General features: G+C 47.6%; 2 protein-coding genes across 7 annotated transcripts in view; one reads left to right on the top strand and one right to left on the bottom strand.

Annotated features, from left to right (window-relative positions):
* The window catches only part of Sla2 (Src like adaptor 2), a 17,588-nt gene extending 13,633 nt beyond the window's left edge, over nt 1–3,955 (top strand). For 3 of the 6 annotated variants that reach the window (XM_075962784.1, XM_075962781.1, XM_075962782.1), the window contains exons 6-8: nt 1–73; nt 849–981; nt 1,433–3,955. The exon at nt 1–73 is cut by the window's left edge and continues 77 nt beyond it. In XM_075962784.1, coding sequence (XP_075818899.1) covers nt 1–73; nt 849–981; nt 1,433–1,550 — 324 coding nt within the window. In that variant the 3' untranslated portion in view covers nt 1,551–3,955. The remainder of the gene's footprint in view (nt 74–848; nt 982–1,432) is intronic. The other 3 variants (XM_075962785.1, XM_075962786.1, XM_075962787.1) reach the window with 3 other exon arrangements.
* Nucleotides 2,398–12,140, bottom strand: Rab5if (RAB5 interacting factor). Its single transcript, XM_075962792.1, has 4 exons — nt 11,840–12,140; nt 10,302–10,405; nt 3,714–3,843; nt 2,398–2,911 (listed from the first exon to the last, which is right to left on the bottom strand). Exons 1-4 carry the CDS (start codon nt 11,951–11,953, stop codon nt 2,870–2,872), a joined length of 390 nt encoding a protein of 129 aa, XP_075818907.1. The 5' UTR covers nt 11,954–12,140; the 3' UTR covers nt 2,398–2,869.

Raw genomic sequence — 12,140 nt, 5'->3', positions numbered from 1 at the left:
GACAACGGCTGGCTGTACATCTCACCACGCCTCACCTTCCCCTCGCTCCAGGCCCTGGTGGATCATTACTCAGGTGTGACATCCTTCATTCTTTTTTTTCCTCCACAGCAGACTGTATGAGGGTCCTAGGGGGTCGTCAGTTGTGCCCTTAGAACCCGACCTGCTGGGGCTATCTAGGCAGAAGAGGCATGCCCTCCATCTACCCCCATGCAGCCCTGGTGCTGAGATGTGGGTGAGCACTGTCTCTATCCCATGCTGACAAAGAACTGACTAGAGGTCAACTGTGAGTTTGGCCAAAATCTCACTGCCACGGTGGTGGTCCAAAATCAAAGTGCCCTACGGCAGAGTTCTCATCACATGAACCAGATAGTGCTGTTCCTGGGTGCAATTCAATCTTGAGCATTTCTGGTTCCCGCCCTGTAACCAAGTGTCAAGGAGATAGGGAAAACCTCACTGGGCATGACAGCATTTAATCCCTGAACTTGGGAGGAAGAGGCAGGCAGATCTCATGAGTTTGAGGTCAGCCTGGTCTACTGACTGAGTTTCAGAACAGCCAGGGCTACATGGAGAAACTGTCTCAAAAAAAAAAAGTCAGTAACAACAAAGGCGGCTCCCCACAGTAGATCAGATAGGCCACAGGCTGACCATTCAGCTTGCTTTTCTCAGTTTTACACTGAACTCAGTATCACATAACTTAGCCCCAGATGAACTTTACATCTCAGCTGTCGTGAGACCAATACCTTGAGACTCCACTTCCCATTACGTTTTGGCGACCACGTTCCTAACGTGCTAACCACAGAACACTGCCAGGGCAGGTATCACATCAAGGGCTTGCGTCTCTTTCATAGAGCTGGCAGATGACATCTGCTGTGTGCTAAAGGAGCCCTGTGTCCTGCAGAAGCTTGGTCCACTGCCTGGCAAAGATATACCTCTACCTGTGACTGTGCAGACGGCATCACTCAACTGGAAAGAGCTGGATAGGTAAGGGGAGCCAGGGACACCTTCTAGAGCCCAGAACATGCTTGAGCAGTGGTGAGGACAAGGCAGTAGTAAGGAAAAAGCAGGCATGGATTTCTGGGTAGCCAGGGGGAGAGGAAGGTTGGAGTGCGTGGGTGAACAGAGTCCTGAGTAGGGAGGTCAATATGGTGTTAGATCAACTAAGAAATGAGGAGCCAGGCTGGGCAATGGTGGCCCACACCTTTAATCCCAGCATGGGAGGCAGAGGCAGGTGGATCTCTGTGAGTTCAAGGAGAGCCTGGTCTACAGAGAGTGCCAGGACAGGCTCCAAAGCAACACAGAGAAACCCTGTCTCAAAAAAAAAAAAAAAGTTGAGCCGGAGTTTGTCAGCAGGAGGTCCCTGGTGCCATTCTGGGGTGGTAAACTGTGTGGCAAACACAGAAGTGGCTCCCTTACCCACTTTCCCCATCCACAGCAGCCTGCTGTTGGAAGCGCCTGCCAGTGGGGAGGCATCTCTTCTCAGTGAAGGGCTCCGAGAATCCCTCAGCTCCTACATCAGCCTCACTGAGGATAACTCCTTGGACGATGCCTAGTCCAAACAGAAGTCAAAGGGGAACCCAGGACCCCAATCCGGTCAAACCTGACGAAGCACCCTAGAGGCAAGGCTGGGATGCAGGTACATCCAGGGTCTCACATGGACCTTCTGCTCCTTCCTCTCATTATCTTCCTCCTAAGGCCTCAACCCTGCCTACAATTTCTAGTCCATGTGCATCGCAATTCAAGGCAGAGCCAGGCCTCTACAGAGTAAATTACTTCTGAGGTTTGGTGTTCCTAGGAAGGATGTCCATTACGACTGCTAATCAGCCGGACAAAAAGGCAGAGATCACCACTAGCATAAGGAGAGAAAAACTATTAGGGAAATTTACAAGACTCATTAAGAATGCAAACACATCTCAGACGGTAGGATGGCTCAAAGCAAAGACAGGCAGAGCACCTGATGGCTTAACACAGCAGCCACCATCTTACCCCCAAGCAGAGCAAGACCAGCAATTTAGATCTTCCCATGATCCCTCACATCAAGTCCCTTGACAGCCAAACTCTCAGATCTCTACTTCAGTGTTCATACACAGCCCAGCCATACCCTAGTGCTGCCATCTGGTGGCCAGACACAATATGACACCTTTTAAGTCCCACCTATCTCAGTGCTGGGCCAGAACATCAGGTAGTAGACCCTCTCCGCAATGTTAAAGCCAAAGCAGTAACCCTTACCAACTCCAGCCCCTTGTTTCCCTGACAGCCACAAAGAGAAAGAGGCCTGACTGAAGCAGCTATGGGAACAGAGGGAGGAGGAAAGCTGAAGCTCTGTCTAACACTCTCCCTAGGTTCTGAGGGTGCCAGTGGGGAGATAAGCAAGGCTTTAGTTTAGAAGGCATGCCAACACTTTGTTAGACTTGTTTATTCAAGTATCTGAAAACACTCTACAGTGGAAACTTATTAGACGGCTGCTCATACTGCGCTATGGATCACACGCATGGTGTTTTCAGAAGACTTGAGAGTTTAAAAACTGTACACCTGACGGAGAACTAAGGAAGACAATTTAATGTTTCATCCGGATCCAGAGGCGCATCAGATTAAACAGCAGCTCCACTTGGCAAACAGCTGTTACATGATGGTATCCAAGAAAAAAATGGTTGGCGATGGACAAATTCAGAAATGCTTCCCCAAAGGCAGATGGTTCTTTGAAAAGTTTCACAACCCTTGCAGAAAACACCAATGCCCAACACGCTGATTCTAAGTCCAAAAGACATGGGTCTTCTCAGTTCCACATGGCAGGAGTGCCCCAACAAGCATGTGTCTGTGCTGTAATAAAAGGGTCCTTCGGACTGGACAGAAGAGATGGGAGCAGACGCCATCAGTCATAGTGGATGGCAGTGTAAAAGATGATCCAAATGACCTAGAAGAGACACGAGCAAGTTTCATGTTGTCACCTGGATCAACACAGCAGCCCCCCCTTCCCCCATGAAAAAGGCAATGTATAATTCTGAGGTCTTTGGGATTTCATAAGAGTAAGTATCATTAATCCCAAAACATTACACCAAAGAGAAGGCCTATTCCCGTGGTCACTTGTCATTTCCCATCTCTCCCTCCCCTCAGCTACCGGCAATCACCAACCTACTTTCTGTCTCCATGGCCCTGTATATTCTGGACATTTCACTAAGTGGAATCACGCAGCCTTTTATGTCTAGGTTCTTCCACTTAGCATGTTTTCAAGGTTCACCTATACTGCAATACCACAGAAAGAATGTTTTATTGTATGGATATAAAACATTTTACACTCCAGATAACAGACATGTGGGTAGTTTAATTTTTCCTACTAGGAATAATGCATATACTTAATATACACATATCTATCTACATTTTTGGTTTTCTTCTTTTAGAGACAAGGTCTCTCTATGTAGTTCAGTCTGAATTCAAATTTATAATCCACCTTGCTGGTATTATAGTTGTGAATGACTATACCTAGCTCCACAAATATGTATTAAAACACTTCCCAGTTTCTAATATGTAGTTGATAGTAGGCCCTGGATTTACACAAGTGTACAGCACCCCAGACCACATCTTTTGGAGGATCTCCTTGATGTGCCACTAAAAGAACAGTAGCCCAACCATATAGCGTAAGTCAAGTAGTGTGCTCCCTGAATGACGGACGGCTCATGATCAACAGAAGCTACTGTAGAACTTCCAGCTACACATACCATGAACAAGGCAAATGATGTCATGAACCCTTCCTTGGTGAGCTCCCATGTGCCACCATATTCTTCCTCGTCGATCTGTAGGTAGTTGCTGAAGTAGAGATACAGGACTCCTGCATTGATCAGGCAGAATCTGGAGTGGGGGGGGAAGCAACAAACAAACCATAAGCTTTGAAGCTGCACGCTCTCCCAGCTGTTAGGGCACTGAGTTCCAGTTTATTCTTTGCTTATGTGTATTGCTGTCTCCCCACCCAGGCAGGGGATGACCCGGAGAGAGAAGCTCCAAGCTTAGGAAAACAGGCTCAATTTGTTTACTTCATCGTTATTAGAGTATGTGTAAGTTTCTCCAGAGGAACCTCAACTCCCTCATCTGTAAAATGGGGTGTGTGTGTGGGGGGGGTTGGCTAATTATTACGGTGGGAGGGGTGAACAGAATACACACAAATGTCTAGACCTTCAGTGGAGTTTCCCACCTAAGCTGGAAATTTAAGAAACAACTACTTTTAGTCAAAAGCATGTGATAAAATATCTAAAGCATGGGGCAGGGGTCTTAATGGCAGAGTACCTCTCTAGCACACACAAGGCTTTGGGTTCCATTTCTAACACTGCCCAATTCTTCAATCTACTTGTTTTTGTTTTTTTGAGATAGGGTCTCACTATGTAGCCAGGCTGGCCTCAAGCTCATAAAAGATCTGCCTGCCTCTACCTCCAAAGTGCTGGGATTAAAGTCATATGCCACTACATCCAGACCACTCTCTAAAGTACACAGAATTTCTTAGCCTCCTTGAAGAAATCACAATGGCTGCAATGCTACCCCAAACAGGAACTACACCAGTCATGAGCCTCAGCAAAGCTCCAACTGAGTGTTGGTCAGGGGACAGACATATATTTAACTGCTTTATAGCCTGATAAAGCAAGCAACAGTACTGTTTCTCTCTGGGTAATTCCTAAAAGGCCATTCGCGAACTTCTACTGCTTGGTATTGACTCAATGAACTGGTGACCACAACGCCCTTGCCTTCGGCTTACCATCTATTATTAGGTGGCTCAGAACAGCAATGGGAATGGAGTTGAAACTTTTATGACCTCCCCTGCAGGCCTGAGTCCTATGATGGGTAAGCTGATGTAGGGCCTGGAGCACATGAGTACAAAGAACAGGGGTGGCAGGGGTGGGAAGCAGAGATTGTTTCACAGACTGGTGACCTAAGGAAGTACACTGGTACTTGGTGGAATTAATGGTATCCTAGGAGAGGTGAGAGGCTTCATGAGTAAGGTTTGTGGTTTCTCATATGTAGAAGTAACAGGAGTGAGGAAGTCTGATTTACACATGTTACTCAGGTTTCAGGATTTAAGAGCAAACATCTTGGAGATGAGCAAGCATGTCTTAGAAGAGGTAATTAGTGCTCAAGGCTTTTTAAACCCAATTGACTAGATGTGCAACAGTTCTTGGAGTTCACAGGAAACACAGTTGCTAAATAAGCTCATGTTGGACATGGTCAGTCATGTCTGCAATCCAGCACTTGGGAGGCTGAGGCAAGAAGAACTGCTGGAAGTTCAAGGCCAGCCTGGACGGACAGATGTTGGGTGGTAGCGGTGCAGGTGGATCTCTGTGAGTCTGAGACCAGCCCAGTCTACAAAATGAGTTCCAGGACAGCTAGAGCTGTTACACAGAAAAATCCTGTCAGGTGGTGGTGGTGGTGAGTGGCAGGGGAAACAACGGAGACGGACACACTGAAAGAAATCAAACTCAAACCAAACCAACCTACAACAATAGGCTGAGATGGAGAAGGACCATGGAGTCAGGAATTGGGGATGGCAAGAAAAGGCTGACATAGGCACTACCTTTCCAAAGCAATACCTGATGCAGACAGAAGGCACAGGAATAAAGGTATTTAAATCTAATCTTAGGTGAGGTTAGAGGCAGGGTCAAGAAAGGACTAGAAGGGCTCACACTGACTAAGCTTCAAGGATGAGTTTCTATTATCTAAATGAGGGACAAAAAGTTACACAGCAAAGAAGTCAATGGATTAGCGTGGTAGACTAGGGTAACAGAATGAATATGAAAAAGGTTGAGTCCCAAATAGAGGCCAGCCTAGGCTACCTAGCAAGATCCCAAAAGCCACAGGGTGGGTGAGGTATGGTTGGCACATACAAATCCAGTATTTGAGAGGTAAAACAAGATTAAGGGTTCAAGGTCGTTCTGGTATTTGGGAGGAGGTATCTGCAGGAGTCCAAAGTCAGTCTGGGTAATACAGAGACCCTGTCCCAGTAGCAAAGGGCCAGGCCTGTCCATCAGCGTTCAATCAATAAGGCCACGTGGTGGAGAGAAAGGACTCCCTTGAGTTGTTCTCTCACTTCTACATGGGTGTCCCCCTTCATATACACAAAATACATGCATGGAACATATACAAGTAAACGAAAACACCAGTTTTAAAAAGTTAATCATTAGCTGCGCACATATGGATTATGTGCTGAGCTGAGACCCAGAGATGGGTCATCAACGCGAAGACTTAGTACACAAAATAGCTGTCGGCCATTCTTGGGCAGATCACAGATAAGGAAACATGAGAAGTTTTATGGTAGCTGATGCTGAGGGCCAGAACAGGATGAAATAAAGTAAGACGGGACTTAGAGGGCAGCCAAAGTTTCTGGAGAGAGAAGGGAAGTTCACTAGAAATGAGCACTAGGAAGTCATGCCTCAAGCAAGGGAAGTTGGGGATGGGTCATGGAAAAATAAACAAATTCTTTCCTTTCCAACAGCAGGTGGAAAGTACAGACCCAAAAGAGGGTAGGGTTTGTCCAGAGTGAAAAATTGGCTGTGCCAACAGCGTGGGACTGAATCCCAGAAACAGCAACCATGGAATAGTGGCAGCACACTGGGTGAGCCAGTCCAAAGTGCACTCGTTTCTTGTTCTTTCAGCCACATTTTATAAATCTAATCACATAACTATAGTGGTGAGCTGACTCGTGGAATGCCCGATGAACACAAGTCTGCATTTAACAATTTACTTACATCATCCATTTAATTCACCTGTCAGTCACTCCCCTGTTGCTATTTTACTGATGAGAAGAGTGATCTTAGGTAAACCCAAGATTATACAGGTTCAAAGAAACAGATCTAAAGAAATTGAATGTAGTTTTCTATGAAGTGGTTTTTTTGTTGTTGTTTTTCGAGACAGGGTTTCTCTCTGTAGTCTTAGGTGTTCTTGGCTGTCCTGAAACCCACTCTGTAGACCAGGCTGGCCTGGAACTCACAGAATTGCCTGCTTCTGCCTCCTGAGTGCTGGGATTAAAGACGTGCACGATCACTGCCTATGTTTTTTTTTAAGGTTGTTTGTACACAGTAAGAAGAGCCATGAACTACGCTGAATGATCTCAGAGAAATCCTTTCAGAATGCTACAGAAGGGCCAGGAATTGGCACGTGCCTTCAGTCATGGCACTAGAGAAGTAGAAGCAGGATATCTCTGTGAGTTCAAGACTAGCCTGGTGTACAGAGTGAGCTCCAGGACAGCCAGAGCTCAAAAACAGAAACCACAACACAACCTTACAGGAGGGCCACAGTGAACAAAGGCATTTGTAGCCAAGCCAGCCTGGCACAAGCTCAACCACAAGAATCCACATGGTGAAAAGTGAGAACCAACCCCTGTAAGCAGTTCTCTAATTGCCATACATATGCCATGAAGAGTGTAATAAAAAAAAATTTTTTAGGAGCTGGTTGCTCTTCCAGAGGCCCTGGGTTCAATTCCCAGCACCCACATGACAGCTCACAACTGTCTGTAACTCCCATTCCAGGACATACTCACACAGACAAAACATGCACATAAAATAAAAATAAATCTAAAAAACAAAATTTAAAAAAATGTTTTAAGGGCTGTGGTAAAAGCTCAGTTGTTAAGAGCTCTGGTTCTCTAAACATAAAAATCCACTCACATAAAAAGCCCAGTCATGGCAACATATGCCTGTTATCCCAGGATTGGGGGCTGCAGACAGCCAGACCAACCTGGGATAGTGAGAGACTCTGTCACAAGGCAACACTGCACAAATAGAGGACAACACCAGCATCCTGTCCCAGCCTCTGAATGTACACACATGGCACCCATGCGCATGAACCATACACCAAAGGGGAAATCCCTTAAGACTAACAGGTGCAGAAGCTCTGAAGTCGCACCGCCTCTTCCCCACTGTGGCCTTCCAATTACTCTGGTCTTTAGGACAAGCTCCTCTTCCATTATTCTTACCTGCCTTCTCCTTAGCTCACACTATTCTATCTTTCTACCTTGTCCTACCTAGGAAGAGCTGTATGAACCCCAGGTCTGATATTCTACCACCCCAAACAGTCTTACACGTCCACTCCATTAAGACCATGCACAGCAAGAAGGGTAGTGGTGGCGTCACCTTTATCCCAGCACTCGGGTTTCTGTGAGTTTGAGTTCTGCCCGGTCTACAGAGTGAGTTCCAGGACAGCCAGGACTGTTACACAAGGAAACCCCGTCCCGAGAAACAAAAAATAAACAACAATAACAAAGATGATACACAGCATGGCCTCTTACTGGTTTCCTTGTACAGTGCATTGCTCAGTATAAAAATGTAGAAAATCTTTTAGCTAAGAGGCACTGAATAGTAAGTAGTTTATTCTTGCTCACTTTTTGTGTGGTTTCAGTTATCTACCATCAACACGGACAAATGGGAAGTTCCAGAAATGAACATGTCATGTACCATGTAGGTGAAATGCCCAATTTTCAACTACAGGCTGCTGCAGGCAGTGTGTGAAATCTCACGCTGCCCTGCTTCACCGCACCACCCCTCCGTCCAGCACCCTAACGCTGCATGTGCTCCCTCCCTCTCAGTAACACAGGGGCTTGGTTATCAGACTGTAACCGTATCAGGGCTTTACTTAGGAATGGCCTCAAAGTTAGAGAATAGCGATGCCAGCAACCTGGATACACCATAAAAGCCATGAAGTACTTTCTTCAAATATCTCCTATTATCACTAGCAGGAGGAGCATAAAACAATTAGGTATTTTGAGAGAGGAAAGGACCATATAATTTTATTACAGCATATTGATATAATTATTTTATCAGTTACCATTGTTAATATCTCATGATTCTTAATTTGAAAAAAATTTCTTAGTTTCTTTTTTTGAGACAGGGTTTTTCTGTGTAGGCCTGGCTGTCCTGGAACTCACTCTATAGACCAGGCTGGCCCTGAACTCAGAGATCCAGACGGATCCTGTCTCCTGAGTGCTGGGTTTAAAGGTGAGCACCACCGCTCGTCTTGTTGTGCATGACCTTATCAGAGTGGACGCATAAAACTGGAACTAAGGGCATGCACCACCACTGCCTAAAATGTATTTTTGTTTTTTTGAGACAGTCTTATTCCGTATCCCTTACTGACTGGCCAGGAACTCCCTATGTAGCCCAGTTGGCATAACTCATAGAAAGCCTCCTGACTCAGCCTCCTAGGCATAGAGATATGCACCATCGTGCCAAACTCCTCATTTAGAACTTGAACTTTCTAAAAGCTATGTAACTGGCTGAGGGTATCCACTGAGGGTCTTTGAATAGATCTGTCAGCAGGAGGGACTACTATATATTTCTTTTGGGTTAGTACTGTCAAAGAAATTCTCCAATCTGGTTCTGAAGCATACTCATGCCTCACTTTCTAAAGAAACTGGTAAGAAACACCGTCAGTCCTCGAACAGCCAGCATGGCTTTCCATTGGCAGGGGTGAGACACAGGAGTGCTCACTTGTATTCCTGGATAAAAAGACACCAGGCAAGTCTCCTCACTTGCAGAAGAGCTTGCTCACAGTTCCTCCTTAGGAGTTTTAAGTCTTTCAAATGCATTCATGGGCACAGGCTTGTATTCAGTAACTTGCTAACCTGAATCATCATGAGCAGGGTCACAGGGTGTTGCCATTGCCCAGAAGTGAAGTAAAACGAGCAAGGCCAAGCCTCCTACTTGGAGTGGGGGTGAAGGTGGTACTTTTAAAATGTAGGGACCTGAGAGTAATTCCTGCCCAAAGCCAAAAGCTATACATCGGCAAAATTCAAAGCATAAAAAAATGGTCATCAACTACAAAGGTCCTCTACTTCCTAAACTAGTACAGGCACCAAGGCCAGGCCACAATTAAGAATACTTGTTGCAAGGAGTCACGATAGACCCACGAATGCATAGACTGGCCCAGATTCAGGACAGCAGCCTGCTGTGAGATGCTCCTGGGCCTGAGAGCTAATGAACACTGCCCCAGGCCTAGGAATGCTAATGCTGACTTTGCTTCAGCAGTCAGATGCACACGGTGCCAGTCATAAGGAGAATGGAGCCTCCATCTGAAAAGAAACCAGGAGTAAAGTGTGTTGACACATGCCTGTAAGCATCAACAGCACCTGGGAAGTCGGGGCAAGAGGACAGGCGTTCAAGTGACAACCCAGGCTACATGAGACCTTGTCCCTTACAAAAATAAAAATAGGAATGAGGGTCCTGAACACAGCTGCTTACGAGGCAGAGGCAGGAGAACCACCACGTGCTAAGCTCCAAAGTGAGATCCCGCCTCAGACAAAACAACAAGAGGGGGAGATACCCGAGACTTACCCTGCTATTCCCAGGAAGCCTCGCAAGGGCAAAATGCCCCAAATTACACCCAAGACCACAGCAATGATCTGTCGGAACCAGTAGATCACATCTAAAAATTCATCCTATAAAAGAGACACAATGTATACATTATCTGGAGTGGCTGCCACAGAACAGCTATAGATGAAGTAGCGAAAGTTTATTAAATAGCTCTTTATTTTCCCCCCAAGACATTCTCATTAAGTAGCCCTGCTTGGCCTGGAATCTGCTATGTAAGCCAGGCCGTGGCTGTGGCGTGCTGGACTAAAGACGTGTCCCACTACGATCCAGCTTAGTATGTGATTCTTTTTTGATCTGTTCATTTTATTTGGTATGTATGATGTTTTGCCTGAATGTATGCATGTGTGTCTGCAGCCCATGGACGCTGGATGGAGAAGGAGGGCCTTGGATCCATTGTGAACCACCATGTGGGTGTTGGGAATCAAACCCACGTTCTCTGCCCAAGTAAGCAGTACTCTGAGCCATCTCTCTAGCCCCCGTATGTGGTTCTGTCATGAGTTCTACTAAGGTGTGGTGAAAGACAATGTATTTAGACATTAGGAGATTAGAGAAACCATTACTTCTTGAAAAGAGGCTGCTAGAAGGCAGGGAATGTGGGCACTGTGTTCCTGGCCACTGGTAACTCTTCCCTTACCAGGCAAGTTCTAGACAGTCCAGGGCGGGGGGCTATTAGTCTCAGTACCCCTTTCTGTGCCACCCAGGAAGGAAAGCACGGTGGTGTGGAAAGCGGAGTGCTTCAGGCGTGTGCACGAAGAACACTGGTGGTTTGTGAACTGCCCTGGACTCCAAACACCAGTCCTTGGACCATAGAAGAAGCAGCAGAAGGAAAAAAATGACACAGCAGATCATAAAGACTCTGCAGGTTTTGCAAGAGCTGGGCAGGGCAGGGGGCAGGCCAAGGGCACCTTCAGGAAGTGCTTCCCATCCCCCGCCCCCGGAACTGAGGGAAAGTCCAACTTCAGTAGTTCAAACAACGGAAGGATTCCAAATACAACATTCTTTTCAAACTATCTGGAATCTGCATGGTGACAGTCTTCGAGATCACAGAATGGGGCAAACGTGGGAAGCGTCCACGCTCAGATCCTCTGAAGGTGACCAGCGAGAGCATCGTGAAGTCCCCAATCACTTCTTACCTACGTCCAGCGACACTTCTTCCTAACACCCACCCTCCTAAGGTGGTCTGAGACCCCGCTCTCACGGGGCATCTCGTCTTTTTCATCCAATCGAGGAGGGAATGTACCACCCCTCCCGATGTGCAGACTTAAACCCACTTTGGGGATTCCGCACCCGGCCCGCTCGCAGTCTTCAAAAGCTCTCACTACTCCGGATCCTGCAGGGCAAACGGCGGAGGACGACGAGGCTCCCCTCGCTCCGGCCCGCACTCTTCCGCTGCACCCCGGCACCCTCGCCACCCGCTCCCCGCTCCCACGGCCGGGACGAGGGACATCCAGACACGTTCTCCTGAGCCCGCACCCTCACCCTCGCGGGGCCTTCCGCACCTTGTCGTCCCAGGCCGCGTCGCTCCGCAGCACCTTGCTCCACACGGACACCTTGAGGGCCCCGTTGGCCAGCTGCGGCTGAGGCGGCTCCTCTTTCCGCCGCCCGCCGCTCATCCTCCCGTCGCGCCGCCCGACCCGGGCCTGGGGCGCGCGGGCCGAGCCAAAAGGAGTCGGGTCTGGGATGGCGGGTCTCAGCGCGCGGGGCAGCGGCGGTCTAAGCAATGAGCTCCCGGGCACGCCGAGGAGCCTCTCGCTCTGCCAAGCAGCCGGCTCGCTAGCTCCACGGAGCAGGCGCCGCGGA

Source organism: Microtus pennsylvanicus, chromosome 2 (genome assembly GCF_037038515.1).
Source record: "Microtus pennsylvanicus isolate mMicPen1 chromosome 2, mMicPen1.hap1, whole genome shotgun sequence".
NCBI lineage: Eukaryota > Metazoa > Chordata > Mammalia > Rodentia > Cricetidae > Microtus > Microtus pennsylvanicus.
Note: the sequence above shows the minus strand (reverse complement) of the source record. Positions and strands in the feature narration are given on the sequence as shown.